The 19,270-nt window shown below is 37.5% G+C and overlaps 1 protein-coding gene across 1 annotated transcript in view; it reads right to left on the minus strand.

The window, feature by feature from the left end:
* Positions 1-10,920: 10,920 nt before the first annotated feature.
* The window catches only part of tacr3a (tachykinin receptor 3a), a 38,253-nt gene continuing 29,903 nt past the window's right edge, over positions 10,921-19,270 (minus strand). Inside the window, exons 4-5 of the mRNA XM_066659727.1 lie at positions 14,074-14,270; positions 10,921-11,896 (exon numbers count right to left, since the gene is read on the minus strand). Of these exons, the coding sequence (XP_066515824.1) occupies positions 11,608-11,896; positions 14,074-14,270 (486 nt within the window). The 3' untranslated portion in view covers positions 10,921-11,607. The remainder of the gene's footprint in view (positions 11,897-14,073; positions 14,271-19,270) is intronic.

A 19,270-nucleotide genomic window follows, 5' to 3' on the forward strand; every position in this document is an offset into this window, starting at 1 on the left:
GAATCCAAGTAACTTGCAAAGATAATATCTTATTCATTCCTTCATTTTCTGTACGCCTACCTGGAATCTATGGGCTTAAGGCAACAATTACACCTCAGACAGGATGCCAGTCCATTGCAGGGCGTCACATACTCATTCAGTCACTCACACACTCAAACAACCAATGCGTCAACATGTTTTGGTTTTTTTTTGACTGTAGGAGGAAACCAGAGCACCCAGGTGAAACCAACACAGACACAGGGAGAACACACATCACAGATAGTGACCTGAAACAGGGATCAAATCTAGGACCCTGGGTCAGCAGTGACATTATCTGTAGAGTAATGTTACCACTCAAATGATATCTTAGAAATGTCTTGAAAAGTTTGTGATTATAATTTTTTACGTAGCAACCACCAGGGAGTTTTTCAAGCTGAGGGTCACTGTGCATCTTCTTTAGAATCTTCTTTTCTAGTTGTCATTTTGAACTTTTCTCTTTTTGAAGTGGGACTTGTTACTCAGAGGGAAGGATTTGTTCTAAATTACAAATGCTAGTGTGTTCCTTTAATATTACTGCAGTGCAGCATTGACAGATATTTCTACAGCTCGCTGCACATTACTGGGAACACCTACTTTGTATATCCCCTCATTGGCCCCTTTTGCGTTTTCTCTGCCTGGCCCTAACTGGCCAATTTAATGCTGTTTTAACCTCTTATGAGAAGCAGGGGTCCCCTATCTTAATTAGGGGTCATCAGACCCCCTTCATCCCCCTGCAGTTTGTACCACAGCAAACACAAAAAGCACACTAGCATAATGTCAAACTGTAAGAAAGTTGCCAATGAGTGAAATTAAATCTAAGTAAAATATATTGTAGTTTATAAGCTTATTATCAATAAATAAATAAATAAATAAATAAATAATAAACATAAACAAAACTGTTTTAAAAGATTAAAAGAAAAGTGTCTGGAACAAAGAGACAGCCCATTAGATTCACAGCCAAGGCCAAATAAATTGCAATGAAATTCAGAGAATGAGGCCATTAGAGAAAGCCCTTCTCCGCTACATTAATAAACATGGCATTGGAGGTAATAAAGCACTGGGAGTGATACAAGGGAATCAGCTAATGGTGAAAATGTAATGAAGAGTGACGCTGATGGTGGAATTCCCATGGCTTTCTGAGTAACACACCCACATAAAGAGATGTAAAAATGTTCTAATTGGTAACTGAAGTTGGGAGTGAAGCAATAACTCATAAAAGTTAGGAATCATTGTTTTTTTAATTATTTTTTGTAAAGTTAACCTAACATGAGACTGCTTTGTAGTCCCTGAATGAAAAGAGCAGGTCCCCCTAAAAGGGAGCCATTTTAAAGATGTCAGTATAATGACTACTTCAATGACTGGTTGCTCTGAAGGGAATGTGTAGAATGGATTGGCGACTGCTGCATGTATGAGTAATAAACAAAAAACAAATCCACTGTTAAAAAAAAAAAACACATTGATTGGCCCCTTTGAGAAAACACAAGACCCCACAATTACACCCAGAAACTTGGAGGTATCGATGTTGTATGTTGGGGGGGGCTGACTGACTCATGTGGTTGGCCTCAGAGGGATGTCTTCTGTTGCGCAGGTCTTCTGTTGTTCTTCCAGCTCTAAACTGTGTGAGCATCTTGGCCCTCTTTGTGAAAACGAGGTGGTAATTGGATAGATGCTGCAGTTTCTCCCAGAAGCACGGACCCCTAGTTCTCTCCAGGATGTCAGGAGCTCATTCTCCCAGGGCAATGGACTGGATGGAGGATGGGATTATGAAATCAGAACAGGAAGTCAGCCACAACAACAAATCAGCCAGCTGTGGAGTCCAAGCCAGCTGTGGTTGGGTGGACAATCTAATGCAGTTTCTAAAAAACACGTGCACTAGAAGGGTGCAAGAACGTCTTTTGGTTGCTTGGAGAAACTAGAGTCATTTTCCTAAATGGGTTGACTTATTCATGTGATTAGGCCTTCAGAAGCTGAACAGATTAATCATCAACATCATTAGGAAGTACATTATTTGTACTGTTTTCACTGTGAGACTGAAGTAGTTGAACTAGACCACATTAGTAGGTGCATCATATATGGTACAGTCAAATAAAATTTATGTCATTTTTATTCATTCATCCATCCATTGTCTGTAAGTGCGTCAGGGTCACGGTGGGTCTCGAGCCTACCCGGAATCACTGGGCGCAAGGCAGGAACATGCCCTGGAGTGGACAACACACACACACACACACACACACACACACACACACACACACACACCTATGGACACTTTTGAATCGCCAAACCACCCACCAACATGTGTTTTTGGACCATGGGAGGAAACCCACACTGACACAGGGAGAACATGCCACTCTCTTCACAGACAGTCACCTGGAGCGGGACTTGGACCCACAACCTCCAGGTACATGGAGCTGTGTGACTGCGACACTACCTGTTCCAGTCAGATACTCAGGCGGATATTGCAGAGACACTTGTGCCTTAGTGACTTGTTTAGGTTGAATGATCTAATATGAATTTTGTGTGTGTGTGTGTGTGTGTGTGTGTGTGTGTGTGTATGTGTGTTTGGGTGTGATATCTAGATATTGTTATCAGAGTAAAACAACCACTAACATATTTACAAACTTCAGTTCTATTTTGATTTCCAAATAATGAGAACCATTTTGTGACACAACTGCGACCCTGAAATGGAGAAGCGGAGAAGAAAATGATGATGATGATGATGATTTTGTGACACAATACTTATGAGCTGGGTTATGTGTAATGTTACATAAAAAGCAGAATATAACAATGTGCTATATATGTTCAGCCCATTTGTATGCCAGTTGCTTATAAAAATGTACTGCCTATTTTCTGATGTGATGCGTTTCTCTAAACAAGCTCAAACTTCCTTTGTGTTTCATTACATTTCCCCAACCCAAAGCCATTACTTTCTCCACAATTGGATGAACGACTGCAATAGGAATAATGACAGGGCCATTTCTCTGGCTGTGAAGATAACTAATGACAGTGAAAGCTGCAAGCACGCCTTTCTGATCAAGATCATGAGAGAACCACAAGAGAACAGCAGCTCTGATAAGGCTTCTGAAAATTAACTGGTGCTGACCTGCTGGACAGCAGCAGTAAATTGGGCTCACTGTCTAAAGAACTGGAGTTCCTATGAGTTTGGAATAAAGGTATGATATCTCATGCAGAGATTTTTTAGCCATGAATTCTATCAACATTGGTCAATGCCGTACAGTACTTAATTTATTTCATTTCCTCACAAGTAATTAAGTACCACCAATAAATAAGTAACTCGTTGCTTAAGAGTTTACATTTTGATCTTTTTGATTTTTGATTTTGATTGTAAATGCAAAAAGTAAGCAATATATCAAAAATAAATAAATAAAAACAAGGAGCCTGTAGAATAAATAATATGAAATATGTGGAAAGTGGAACCCCCAACATCCATGCAATCACCATTACTAAGAGTACTTGCTTTTTGAAATGTAAAAGTTTAAAACTCCTAACTTGACAATTTGAGGCCAAAAAAATTTGTAAATAATTGTACATTGTGATTGTACACAATTTAAAGAAAACAAGACAACAGCTCGTGACATGCATGAATACTGAGCTGTGGCTCATTGTCATTTGAAGGGACAGAAGTTGAAACCTTTCATACTGAACAGGACTGTTTAGACAGGGGGAGAATGCTGTTGTGATGCTTGTGGTAATTTGAGCAAAGTAGGTCACAAATGGTAAATTAAGACCCTGGAATTGTGTTAACTTGTGGAAAATGGTCCCCAATTATAAATATACTGCCAACTGTTCTATAAATGCCTATTTCTTGCACTGTAAGTGATGAGGTTAATAGTGAGAGGCAGATAAATCTCACAGAAAAGGAAGTAGCCTCAGGTCTTTCTCCTAATCTGAGTGAATTCCCAACTTGGAAGCAAATTGTGTGGCCCAAGGCCAGGACACTCAGCATGAAACAAGCTGGCGATCATAACCTGCCCAAACTACACTTCTTTCACTCTGAGAAGCACTTCAGGACCTATCACAACAACAAGGCCAATTAATTAAAGAGACTCCTGCAGGGAATTAGGGTATCCACGCCCAACAGAGGCACACTAGCCAATTTAGGAATAGTATATTGTGACATCTCAAGATCAGAAATGAATAATACACAGTGAAGAAGAGGTAAGGGAAGCTCTGTTATTAATGGCCAATCATTGGGTTCATAATGGACAGTGTAGAGGCCACCTAGCCCTAGATTACCACACCAACATGGGATAGATTACCAAAACTGCTAAGCTGCATAGTGGAGACCCTTCATAACACAACCACTGTCCACATGCACAAACCACACTACGCAAACACACTACAACCAAGTAAACACAATTCTAAAGTAAATGTACACACTACAAAATGTCAACAACAACACAAAGTAACCTCTGCCCCCTACCATCCTTGTCCCTGTCCAAAGAAAACAATGTATTTACGTACTGTGGGTTCATGGTAAATGGATAAAGATTTTTTTTTTTCATTTTGCTACTCAAAAGAAATCAAATTAAAATTAAAGCAACATTATGTCATATGTGTATGAACCCTGGCCATGTTTTTAAAGCACATACTGGTCAGTCATGGATAAATTGTCCTTACATTCCCATGTGGGAACATCCAGGAATGGTCATCAGGGAGCTGCAGAGTTGGTGCACAGCTGATGCACAGCAACAATACAGTCCTGAGGGTTTGGGGATTAGTCTCGATTGACTTACATTGGATTTAATATGAGATCCTGAATAAGGGTCAAATGCAGGACCCTTCTGAAAAAAAATGTTCTGTGAAAATAACATCATGGGTTGTGTATAATAACACTGTAATACACCATAACCCCACAAATTATTTCTCTAGTTTTAGGTCAATAGAACGTTCGTAGGCTTGTTCGCAAGTGAAATAATTAATATTCTACATTTTAAATATATTTAACATCTTCATTTTTTACAGTGCCTAATAAATAGTTGTAAACATAGAGATAATGTTTCATTTTATTAACTTCTCTGTCTCATAATTATGACACAAGAATGAGAACCTTTGTCATAGAAGATTTTAATCCTTGATTTTGAGTCATAATTTTGGAAACATATTCATAATTGAGACATAGTTAATAACTAAATATCTCTGTTGAAACATGTGTCAGTAAAAAGTTAGTTGATGTAATATTACTTGTTCAATTTTTTCAATTTGATTAAATCTAAAATTCTTATGATTAGAAAGAAACACCAGACAATAGCATTTCCAACTGATGCTCTTATGCAGAATGATTCCAAATTTCTTAGTGCTAAGACAGAAGGTGTATCCTAGCTTGTACCTATAGATTTGAGTCAAAACTCCCAAATTCCATCCAGAATAAATGGTTGCTCTAGTTGATCATTTGTTCTGGAATAACTGGAACTAGTGGCTGATACCCTCTGAAGTAATAATGACAAAAGTATGTATATATATATAATGATTCAATATTTAAAGATTATCATATGTTATGTATATACAAATATATTTAAAGATGATTATATAATGATTAATGATTAAAATATCAAAAATAACACATTTTTAAAAATGCTTAAAAATAATTCTATAATGGGGAATAAAGCAAGTGGCTCTACTTACTAAAACAATCTGGACTAAATGGAACAAGTTGCTAATTAATTTTAAACATATCTACAAATGAAAAATGCAAAAAATTCAAACCAACATTTAAATACCTTTTATTTGAATGGCACAATATTTTGCGACAACTACACAAATAAAAATACCCAGCTCTTCAGAAAACACATTCTCATTCACAACAAAGGATTGTACATAAAGCTTCATCATTCCTGTCTTTAAAATACTGTACAAAATAATTCACTGTAGGCTAAAGCAAAACGTCATGAGTTACATACATTCCAAACATATCTGACAATTCACTGTTTTCATATTAAAATTGTTTAACATCTAATAACTACTGTATCCCAGCTGTGTTTTTATATTGAACTATAACAAGACATTATAACAAGCTTGCCTTTACAAATAGCAAAAACACTGCCAAAGAGAATAGCTTTATTACTGTGTAAGCACCAGAAAAAGAGTTGGCTTGCTTTTTGTTAATTTTTATAAATGTTTTAAAATTCATAATTTACACATAATTAACAACACAGGCAACATTTAACCAGTATATGATGACATAGGCACTATTAGAACCTGGGGGCCACTTAAGCTAGTAATAGCCTGCTCCACCAGCACAAAAGAATATAAAAAAAATATAATAATAATAATAATAATAATAATAACTTGGACAAATAATTAATTGTATTTTTTAAACTTTGATCTTAAATTTTAACTTTAACTTTAGTATTATTTTTAAAATTGTATTTATTTAGATATTTATTAATAAATAAATCTGTAAAAACAAACTAATCTCAGTAAATCTCCCATTTACTTTGGAAAAAGCACCAGCGCAAGTAGGCATGACATATCCTCGGTGATCAGGAGGTGGTCTGTCCATGGACTGGAAAACTGGAGTGGACTAAAACTTAGCAAAGCAGCCCTAGGCTAAGACAGATACAGAAATATCAGCATGACCCACAGAAGGCCACCGTGTCAACAGGTATTCCGTTCAACTCTGCTGACTACCGCTTCGTTCCGCTAATGAGTTGACCTTCTCGACCTTAGACAAAACTCAACAGAGCTGATGTCACGCCACGTACTTGGCTGAACGTTTCTAACTGAATGTGCAAACGGCAGCATTACAGGTTGTGTTTTTATTTTTTTTCTTAGAGAAAAGTACACATCCTCTACAGACAGCACCCCTCTGCACATTTCATTGTTGTTTATTTGCCAAAGTTAAGGTGCAACCATTCATTTTTGCCACCAAACCTGGCAAACAACATATGACAGTGATTGTTTATAATTTTTACTTTTGTTTTAAAGTGCAACTCACATTAGATGAAAAAGCAAATTGCTTTGTAGTCTCTGAATGAACCAGTTGATGCTCCATAGAGAGGGTCCCACATATAGGGACGGCTATGTTTTAAATAGGTTTTTTACAGCATTTTCTGGTGCAAGCAGGCCACAAAATTTTAAACCAGAGGGTTTTAAATATGTGCATACCATATTAATATGTATAAATATATTGTCTATATATATGTCCTGTGTTGTTCACTTTTACTGCTTTATTCTTCCTTATTCATAGCATAAATATAAGCATTTTCTCATGTGTGGATATTTTGCAACGTATTTGTTCTGATGTGTTATTGTACTCTAAAGCCTTCTTTGCATCATGTCTTTTGAATACCCTGTTCAGACACTTAGAAAAATACATATATTATTATTTGTATTAAAGCAGCTGCATACATTTTTCAGAGCTCCTCACAGATTGACAACAAATGTCTGAATGCAAAGCTGCGTAACATCAATTAGGCCAGGCTTTCATCTCCAGCACAATCAAAGACACAAATACATGAATATATTACTGATTTAAACAATTTCAGAACAAACAGTGCCCTTAACACACGCTTGATCGTCCGCAGGTTTCCTTCACCTTCACACTTTAGTTTTAATTTACAGTGACAGTGCAAACACATAACACATTAAAGGAAAACTTAATATATCTGTAAACGAAGGGTTCTACATGGTTCATTACCACAGAAAATTCATTGTTTTTCCAATCTCAGAAAACATCAGAGAAAATCATTTGCTGAAACTCAGCATAATGTTTTATTTGTACATAGCAAATTCACCAGTGTTAAAGCAACGCTATTAGTGTGAAATAAACATTTTAACACTCACAGTGCTAATTTAACACTAATAGTTTTGATTTCACACTGGTCATTCTTTATGAAGTTATGTATTAAACACCATACACAGAAAAGAGAAAAGGTTTCCAACTCATTATAATCACCCCTTCATCAGCATGAATGGGCCTAGGTGGCATATATATATATATATATATATATATATATATATATACAGCAAAGGGGGTCTATTTTGAAGATTCTAAAGTATAAAACATATTCTGGTTTGTTTAACACTTTCTTGTTTACTGCATAACTCCATATGTGTTCCTTCATAGTTTTAATGTCTTTCATATTCATTTACAATGTAGAAAATAACAAAAATAACAAAAAAAAACCCAAAGAAAAAACACTGAATGAGAAGATGTCCACACTTTTGACTCGTACTGTACATTCACTATATATATATCTGTTTTAAAGGCACTGTTGCAAAACCAGTTTTGAGGATGTCTATAGGATTTTTTTTTCTGTGCTTTTCTAAGCTCACTGGAATTATTTTCCATGGTAAGGAACCACACAATACTAATCCAGCAGAGACACAGAAGTATTCCTTTAAGAATATAATTACACTTACCCCATTACCCCTTGCAAATGTAATCTTACATAGCATTCTATATATTAAAACAGAACCCACAAATTCATGAAAATAATGACAGACAACTAAACAGTAGCCATCACACACATGCCTTGAACATCAACTATACAATCATTGAAGATACTTTCAAAATGTCTTTACATTCAGTGTGTATGCTTGAGGGTCTTTTTTACAGCAGGGGAAACACAAGAGCACATCCTACACCAAAGGCAACAAAGCAAAAGTGCCTTATCTTCAAATAAACATACGAATGTAGTCCATTAAATCAGTGGTGGAAAAATATATACATTCAAATGCTTTTAGAGAAATGAAGAGCAGTATGGCATAGGAATTTACAAGCAGCTTGCATTGAGGGTGAATGTAAACCAAGCACAACAGGGACAATACACAAACTATAGTAATGACATTCAGTGATTCAAACTATTTTTTTGTCTTTTTTTTTGCAGAAGAATACAAATGAATATTTGAGGTCTTTTGGACACATGGTGAGCAAAATGTAAAGGCTTTGATGGCTTTCAACACCAAATGCACCCAAGTGAATGTTTCATCTTTTTTAACGTTAATCAAAGCAATGGCCCTGAAAACAAGCTCATGGTAGAAATAAAGAAAAGCTCTATTTACAGTGGATCTATAGACTGCATACATGGATATTTACTGTACATGTAATAGATTTTCAATGCAAAAAAAAAAAAAAAAATAGATTCACTCATAAGATATGCTTTCAGCTGTGTGCACGTACAACACAGTATTGAGATTACCCTTCATTTATTTCATTTCCAGTCAAAACATTAATTAAACATGTGAACATAAAGGAGAGAATATACATTAAATAAGAAATTCCACATGATCACCATCAGATAATCGGCATTTAAGGCTTTCACCTCAAAAACATTGCTTCCGACCTTCTACTGTGAGATGACACACTCTACATCTACAACTCTGTGATTTATAAATGATCTGGAGCTGTTGAGTTACGGTTACTGAGAAAAAAACACAACAAAGGAGATTATTGTGTTTCTTAGAACAATGAACTGACTCCAGAGTCTAGACCTCACTAAATGTGTGGGATTATTTGGATTGTGGAAGGCAGAAATGCAATCAAATTCTCAAACTGAACTTTGGAGAGTGGAAATATATCACTTTTGTGGAACAAAGGCATGTGACACACGAAATATTGAATAATCTGATACTATATTTGTTGAGGTTTGGACTGGAAATAAAATAAATGAAAGGTGGTCCCACTTTTGCACAGCACTGTGTGTGTGTGTGTGTGCTTTTGTTTGTGGTGGCCACAGCTGGACGTCTCTCAGCTGGAAAAAACCTATCACACTTGAGTTTGCCCTGGAGTTGGATGAAAGCGCTCGAAGGCTTTGGGCCATGTTTTCTTTAGACTGGAATCCAGATCCAAGGCCTTGTCCATCTCCTTTGGCTTAACTAATCAATATCAGAGGCTGGGAGCCTGGACGGCCTTTTGGCTTGCATTTATGACCACTGGCTGTTTTCCTTTCAATGCATAATTGCATCCGCATGGGCCTGATAAAGAGGTGAAGAAATGTCCACCTGCTTTTTTAGTATGCAGCAGTTGGGCATAGCAATGAGCAATAGATTTTAATATGCGTGTGTGCATGTGTGCATATGTAGGCATTACTGTGTGTGTTTTTGTGCCAACAGGGACCATATGTGCAGCATGCATTCCAGCAAAACAAATAGGAATTATATTATATTCCATGTTGTAATTTCTGTGTTATTACATGTAATACAACAAATGTGACTACTGGTGATCTATTTGCAGTTACAGTGAAATAACAACAATTGATGAGACAGTATTTATGAGTACAACTGAAGTTGACAGTAAGCTGTGCTAATATAATCCATCTGTAAAAGTGCTATAATCACAGTAGTTACATTGTTGTTACCTGTGTTGGTACTGTGTAACTACAGTAATTACAAACATTTTAATGTAGAGCCTAATCAGTTCATGCAGAGTCATCACCCAAGACGACCATATTCTTAACAATTTAGAGAAGTTCAATCAAATGTATTGTGATGTCTTTGTAATTACATTGTAACACCTTGTGAGTGTTAAGCCACTGATCATGAGAGTAGAAACTCTTAAGAACTGTGGCCACTTAAAAGAAAGAGCCTTGAGGAAAGAGAGAAAAATGTTAGCACTCGCCACACTGTCGAGGCTCATCACTTCATTTTTTTCCCTACTGCAATGTGAACATAACTTGACAGTTCAAATAGTCAGGGTGCCTGCTGAGAGCTATGGCTAAATAGAGTGATCTCGCAAAAGTGTTGCAGAAAGTAAAAGATTCCCCTGGAGCAACCTTTCTTACAGTTCAAGATCACTTCTGAAAGTACATAGCCAGAGCTAAATGTTATACAGCAACAGTGGCAAAAGGCAAATCAGCTTCTACCGACCTCTCACAAACGCATACTTTCCACATTTACACAAGCCTATAGTGTCTACAGGGGGCTAGATAATATGATTATGTCCAATGCGTTCTGAAGTCCGTGTGAAGCAATTACTCTGTGGTTATCTCCAGAGAAGCTACCAACAACCCTAGACGTCCTTTTGTCTGGGACCCTTGAAAATCAATTATGCAGGTGTCAGGGTTAGTGGGAATATGTTTATGTGGGTCTATTTGCTAAAGAAAATTATAGCCCTCCTGCAAAACTGTCCAGCAGAAGGCTTCTTAGATACAGTGTGAGATGTTAGCTGCTAAGAAATGCAAGCTTGTTTGTGTACAAGTGGCTTCTACATGAGGAAAGTTTAAGGAATCTAACCTATAACTCAAGAAAGTTGTGAAAATTAAAAATATCACTTGAAAATGTTGATGCCAAACTTAAGCTTACTTTCGTTGAGTGTTTCAGTGTAGTGTCTTCTTCTCATCTTCTTTGTAATTGTAGATTAGTTATTAGAATAACTGAGATTTTCCAAAGTTCATACTCATGATATGGTATAACTTTGTTTTGGAAAGTATGTCAGTGCACCCTATAGTGCAGCTGTCGGTTTTGGGCCCTCACTGACCAATTGCCCTTGCAACAGATAAGCCAGATGCACAACAAATTGGAAATCAAGGCAACAATGTCATGCCCCTTTGCTTGTCCACTCTATGCACTGCAGCATTGCCAGGCAACCTTCCGTACAAATGCCCTTCAGGGTCCAAAAACAAAGAACAATCAGCAGAATTCCTCCTGAGGGTCGCTGGATGTGTAAGTGGCCGCCCGGCTCTTGGTGGAATGAGAGCAGCCGTTGTGGTGGTGGTTGAGCAGGCTTTTCCGGGCCGGGTAGGTTGAAGGTTCGTTGGGGTCACATGCAGCCACTACAGTGGTCTCCATTCGAGACAGTGTGTACATACTGCTCTGCCGGGCCACCTGCAGACGAGTTGCCCTCAGCTCCAGCTCATCGTAACTGGACAAGCGAATGAAGGGACACCAGCGGAATGCCCGTTTGAAGCCAGCCCGAAACCTTTGGTGAAGAAGCACCAAGACAGAAAAGTGAAGGTTTAAGTAGTCATTTTTTACAATTGTGAGATTTTGACATCCCTTATTTGCACATAAACCACTTTTGATAGTTCAGTGTATGTGCCAAGACAAAAGTTGGGATCTGTTCAAAAGGAACTAATCAAAGACTGAACCCTATGAAGCAGCAAAGATAGTTCCTGGAAATATCCTGGAGCTACAATAGGTTCATTGTTGCTAAGCGACTGACACCAAAATTTGCATGAAAGGCAAGGTTTTGCCAATATTTTGCTTGTCATTCTAGAGTGGCTTCACTTTTCATTACCTTTAATGCTTTCATTGCCTTTTGTTTTATCATGTTTACTGACTTCTCATATGGGAAGCATCACTGATGACCTTTTTAATAAAAACAAAACTTAGACCTGGGAATAGGATCCTAATGTGTGGTTATGACTCAGCAGTGTGATACCTACCTACAGTTGCCATACATACAAACAGCAACAATTTGTATTTGTGTGTTTGTTATTTTTAATTAATGATTTAATTATTTTTTTAAATGAGTCACAATTATTTTACTTGGTGAGCTTTCCAGTTCACTGTTTCACAAAATCAACAAAAAGGGTCTGTTTTGTACCTGAAAAAGAACAACAGAAACAGTGCTGTAAACTGCTGTGAGATAATGTTTTAGTTTATGGGCCGGTTTAATGGTGATTTGTCATGCTGGGTAGGCCTCAGAAATGTAGAGGTACATCTGCTCGTGGTGAACAATCCCTGGAAAGAGTCTTTTTTTATTAAAATATGTAACTTCACCTTGAGACGAGACTGCTAGTCATTAGTATCCCATTTAAAGGCCTTAGTGAGTTTTGGCCACACTTTATTATATTCAGATTATGTTTCAGATAAATATTTCTACTCTCAGAAAAACGAAAAACTGTCACTGTGGTGGTATCCTCACTGGTACATAGTTAAGGAACATTATTGTACAATATTGTAAATATATATATATATATATATTTTAAAGGTTGAGTTGATTTCATGTTGCCCATTACTTTTTCAGGACTATATTATTATTTTATTATAATAAAGACAGTTTTCACTGTCTGTGACCTACAAATCATTTTGCCATTATGTCCTTTAACACTATATTACATTGTGCAAGTGTTTCATGATGTCTGGATAAATAGAAATGCTTCTAAAATGCTTGAAACCAAAATATGTTTCCAATATAATTTCTTATAAATTTTGGAGGTACATTATCAGAGGGTAATTATATATTATTAAGTGTACAAATAAGTTTAAAGCATTTTTTGTGTAATATGTAATGGTAATTAAAAATCAAAACATTGTCCTGCTCTTTTGTCAGTTTAAAACTGTTTAAACTACTTAAAAACTACTTATCCTAAAATTTATTTATTTATTTTTATCCTAAAAATTAAGTATAAATTCACTAAAATAATCGCAACCAAATCTCATACATATTTTCGAGTACAATATTATCCCCAAAAAAGAACAAATCAATGCACAGGCTTTTGCAGTGTTTCTTCTTTGATGGAAATCATAACGAGTGCAGTGACAAATAAATATTTCTCAACTGCCATTTTCAAACCACTTCATTTTTAGGTGGCTTTTCATTTAACACAATGACAACTCATTGTCATTTTTAATACTATACAACAGTTTCTATAACATAATAAAAGAGGGGGAGAATATGTGAACTCTGAATTACTAATATAAATTCTACAAAAATGGTTTAAAACATATTCATACACCAAAATTAATGGCTGTAGGCTGTAGATGTAATTTCATCCTTGTTTAGTAACATCAAACTTATTCCAAGTAGCTCCCAAACATTCACGTAGCTATTTGTATGAAATATCTCAGGGTCATTCATTACTGTGTATAAAAAATCTATTTCACATCTCCTTGAGCAAGCCCTTGAAGTACCAATGGGTCCCTTGGGAGTAGGTACTGAGAGATCAAAGAGATTTCACTCTGAAAACCTTTTTAGCCATTGAGAAGGCGCTGAGTACTTCGGCATGCCATAACAAAAACCCTTAGGGTTATAGATCTTCTGAGTTTCAGGCTTGAGGAGTTAAGGGTTCTCGGGCTTTGTGTTTCAACAAGGTTTGAAATAGGCCGGATTGTGTTTTAGCTAGGGTAAGGATTGTGCTCATGGTGGTTTACCTGCTGTTGAGGCAGCAGTAGATGATGGGGTTGTACATGGTGGAGCTCATGGCCAGCCACATGATGGAGAGGTAAACCTGCTGGATAGACTTCCTCTTCACCAGCTGCTTGTTGAGGCCTGTGATCAAGAAGTACACATGGTACGGCAGCCAACAGACGGCAAAGGTCACCACCACAATGATCATCATCTTCACCACCTGGAGGGGACAGGGAGGATGCAAGCATTATCATTTAGTGGGAAGACACTGTGGCATTTTTCTCCATCGTCTAAGCAGGGCAGGACAAAATGAGGCAGGTCTGAAAGATTGTGAATCAAAAGGCAAACATATATCTGAAAAATGTGACCTCATGTCTAGGATTCAGTTCTCAGATTGGGCAGGAAAACTACAGTACATCAATAAGAGTTCTTAGGCAAGACTGCATAATACTATAAGGATGTAAGTGAGTATACAGTTACCATGGTCCATAGCAAGCTTTGGTCAGACTGGTTTAATTGCCCCAACATAATGGTTTCTGGAACTATGTCCTCTGGAATGATGAACCTATATCTACTACCGTTCAGATGAATTGAAGTGGTGTTTGTCATTTTCACTAATATTTTAATGGCTGAAAGCCACCAAATCCTCAGAGCTAGTGGACAAACTATCTATTTATTCAGAAGCAATGGTCCACAAATGTGGGAAATGATTGATTAATAGAACAACAAACCCTCCTTTGTGGGACCAGCTTAGGTTGAATATGGGCTAGCTGGGTTCAAGATGGTCTCAGGGTGTATTGGTCAATGGGCTATTAATTGGACCAGGGAGGGCTACATACATCGAATAAATGTGGGCAGCCAAACAATTCTCATGGGCCCATAAAGGGTTGTTTAATTTAGTTTGTGTTTTCAGTTGGGATGCTTAAATTGGTATAGCTCTTCTGGTGCATTCACTGACTCTGGAGATTTTCTTTATGTGGGGCCAATATTTAACCTGTGGGGAAACCATTTGCTGTATCCATGGGTTGATGTCACAGCTCCTCTCCATGCACTGGAGAGAGTCACACAACATTGAGAAGCACAGAAACCCACTTCTTCGTCATGTCAGGGGGTAAAAGACCCTGCAGTGTTGCATAATGAGGAGAAAAAACTGTAATCCACTGTAATTTTTGTAATGAACGTATTCTTTTGACTCATTATTTCCCCCCTAATCTAATTCAGGGTCGCGGTGGCTCCGTACCCTACCGAGAATCACTGGGCGCAAGGCAGGACACAACCTTTTAAATTCCTCCAGAGGAATCCCATACAAACACAGGGAGAACACACCAAACTCTTCACAGGCAGTCACCCACAGCTTGAACCCACAACCCCATTACCCTGGAGTGACACTACTTGTTGTGCCACCATGCTGCCCTTGGGTGCAGTATGTTTAGTTTTATTATCTGTGATGTGCACTGTATGGGGATTATGGCACTATTTGGGACACAGCCTGAGCTCCTCTACTGTGACATAACCTGCAACCCATGGATAGGCTTGAAATGTTATTTTTGGCTTAGTTACCTCTTCTTGAACCATACTGTAGGTCCTACATGACAGTAATTTCCTCTCTACAGTTTTAAATTCATGAGCCATACTCAATTGACGACTCCAAATCTTTCCACCAGGGAGCTTCTTTTATTACCAAATTTTATTACCACTTCCATGACTATGACTTCCAGGCTCAGTCTGGCATGGCTGTCCAATATCTCTCCAATCATTGCATGCCATTTCACAGCACAAAAACTGTCAGCATTCTGGGAGCCCTGAGTAAATAAACCAGCAGGATTTGTGACCCAGCAGTTGTTTGATTACAGAAAGAACAAAGATCTAAATATGACACCCTTATTTAATGACAGCAAAAAATAGCAGCTAGTAAAATTAAAGTATCATGTGTTATAATCAGGTGGATGGTGGGATGTATCTAGGGATGTCCTCAGTTGATGAAAAACCCACCAGATTTTTAATGACACAGTATTTGTTCAATCTCTTTCATAATATATGGAGGCCCACACTCAACTAAAAATCAGCAGGAGAGTACAGCTTCTTAAACCAGTTCCACCACCTCAAGCACATGAACTTAAACCTTTGGATTTTGCTTTCCTGAATGCTGTCAAATTCTAATACTTTTAGTTGTACTCAAGTACATGTGTAAGGAATGTACTTTTATAGTCTGTATTTTAATACTCTTCTGACATTAGCTTTAGATTTTTCAAATTAAACTCAAAATTTGTGGCTCTGATCCTCACTTCTGCGAGAGTTCTTCAGAGAAAGTTCTCAGAAATAATCTCCCTGGGGTTCACCTTGTGGAAATGACATGATTTTCCACACTGCAATGTGGAAATCATGCTGTGAGGACCAGCTGTTTCTCAGAGTTTAAGAAAACTGATTAATTGAAAACACCCCATTCATTCCTTGCATAATGATATAAAATGTTATTATCATAATTTGCCCAGCAAGGATGCTAAAATCAGCTAATAAATTGACCCACTAACTTTCTAAGATAAAAGTAATGTTTAGAAGCTTACTTCTGACTCATACGTTATATTGCATGGGTCTGTAAAATGGAGAAACTGACATGACATGACAGGCTTATGAAAAAGCCTGATGTTATAAATTTGGCCTGACACCTTCATCGGATAAAAAGTGCTGAGAAAATGGCAACAGAGCCCCGAGAGAATGGGATTTATAAAAGGCAGCTTTATGATTAAACACGTAAACAAAGCATGACAAGCTAGACTCCTGTACGTGGAATAAACTTCCTGACTCAAGGTGTGCTTTTTCAGCTTTTTGAATGTAACTTCAGCTTTTTAATGTGAGATGAAATTAGCTTTTATACTCATTTATATTTATATATATTTTGTAATTCTCTACATAATGCAAAGTCATTGGATTAAATGCCTTATACCTGATTAAATTCTTACTCAGATCTGCTACAAGGTATTTAAAATTGTGATAAGCCATTGTGTGTTTAACCCCTGCATTATATAATTTGCCTTCATGTATATGCACAAAAACAAACATGCAAAAGACACAATTAATTTGCACCTAACCATTTATTGTTCAGCCTCTAAAAGTTAAATGCTGTGGACACCTGTTCCCATTGCCTGCCCCTAAAAGAGTATAGAATTAACCACACCTCATAACTTTGTTAATAGGCGGGGCTAAATACATGTTGCCTGAATAGATTGTTTTTAAACATGTTGGGTTTTGTGACATATAAATAATTCAGGGAAGTGAAAAACTCACTACAGAGATCACTTCAACACATTCTTCATACTAAACATTCTACTCCTTCATTTGAATACAATTCTGGCAACACATCTGGCATTAAATCAATAAACCATCAATTTGTGTTTGAATATTAAGCTGCAACCAAACTCAGCACTGAGGCCAGGGTCAATATCTGGCATCCCCAGCCTAAACAAACATATTAGCTGGAGTACAAGCCCCCTCCCTGCTGACTTTCATCATGTTTTCAGCAAACACGATCTATTTGTTGTGTCTAGAATGGGGTTGAGGGATTAAAGCCTGGGGAGGCAGTGCAAAATATGTGTGTGTTTGTGGGGAGTGGGGGGACCAAAAGAAAATTCTGAATCGATAGTAATGGCAAGAGATGACAGAGATGGTGAGAGAATGAAAGCAAAAAACAAAAAGAAAAAGGAAAGATCAGAAAGAATGCCTTGCACAGTGGATTTTGATTCTCAGGTTGTATACGTAGAGCCTGTTTCACTGATATCTACATCTTGTTGACGTGTGGCTAAAGGCTAATTTATGCTTCTGCAATGACTCTACACAGACCCTATGCTGTAGCTTGCACAAGTGTCCTACACCATTGTGAGCATTTATATTTCTGCATTGGTCTGCATCACTCTGCAATTACACCAGCAAACAACTAGGGAATCACAAATGTATTCCTGAACTCTAGAGCAAAATGTAAATGTGAAATAGTATTAGTTTTAGAATCTGGGAATTGCAGTATTTAGGGAGTAGGGGACTATTTGTAATAGAGCAGTTGACATGCATTGCCAGGAAAGAAAAAAAATAGCACACGCAGGGTGTTTATTAATTTATTGTTCTGGAGGCATCCATAGTCTTCCTATATTCCATCTTTGATATTCATTCCATGACATCCAAATCAGTGTCTTAAGATATTTCTCACCATGAATTTGTTTCTGTCTATCCACAGTGAGGAAGTCTTCGTTGTTCTGGACTTCCTCAGTTATCTTTCCTCAACTTGATCCAAGTTCGTCTGACTGTGGACCTATCATAGTCATTGTGTCTGTGTGGACGCAATGGTACTTACATATCTGGGGAAGTCAGGCTACAGTGTATCATGAGGGTTTCTGTCTATGCAGGACCTACATGTTGCCTATAATTTGCCCTTAACTCAACATAATTGCACTCAACACCTATTCTCACACCAATTATTTTACATTAGCTACAGGGGCACACTAGCTAACATTATGTTGAGTGGCCAAGGGATAGAGCAGGCAAAGTTTTGGACTCCCAGATATGATAAGCTGTGACAGCAATGGGGACAAAACATGGGTTCCTCACATAACTGCCCCACGGGTTCTTCTGGGGTCTTCAGCAATAACATGGAAATATATTTTTCTATACAAACCTGGGCTTACATTCGTAGTTTTGTAGTTTTATTCAGTTGTTTCTGACAAAACAGGTTCGGCTAAGGCTAAAATCTCAGAAATTCTCTAGTCCAAAATTACATGACCATGCTACCCCATGCAGAATGAATGCTGTTTGAATGGTACCTGAAACTAAAGAATTATGGCAAAAGAAAAAAGCCCTGATCTCTTACATCTAAGATGTTCAATGTTCTGTGATTGTCAGTGTAGAAGATGTGCCATAATTGCCCCCCTGTATAGAGCTGTTCTCTTGGACACATCACTTGTCTGATTGGAATGGCCTCCTACCTCAAGTATTCTAATGAAGCTAATTACATTCTTCAGGCTTTTACAAGCCCTTACATCAAGAGAGAGAGAGCAGATCTCTGGCAGAGCATGAAAAACTATCTACAGCGAACCTCCACTTGACAGCGTGACAGTGTATAGGATAGTACAGCACCTGCAGAGCACATTCATTTTGTGGGATGAATGGGAGCCAATCTGAGACAGTGGGTGTTCAGTAAGTGCTGCAAAGTCTTAAAACCATATGATTTTCAGG

The sequence above is a fragment of the Hoplias malabaricus genome, chromosome 2, assembly GCF_029633855.1.
Source record: "Hoplias malabaricus isolate fHopMal1 chromosome 2, fHopMal1.hap1, whole genome shotgun sequence".
Taxonomy (NCBI): Eukaryota; Metazoa; Chordata; class Actinopteri; order Characiformes; family Erythrinidae; genus Hoplias; species Hoplias malabaricus.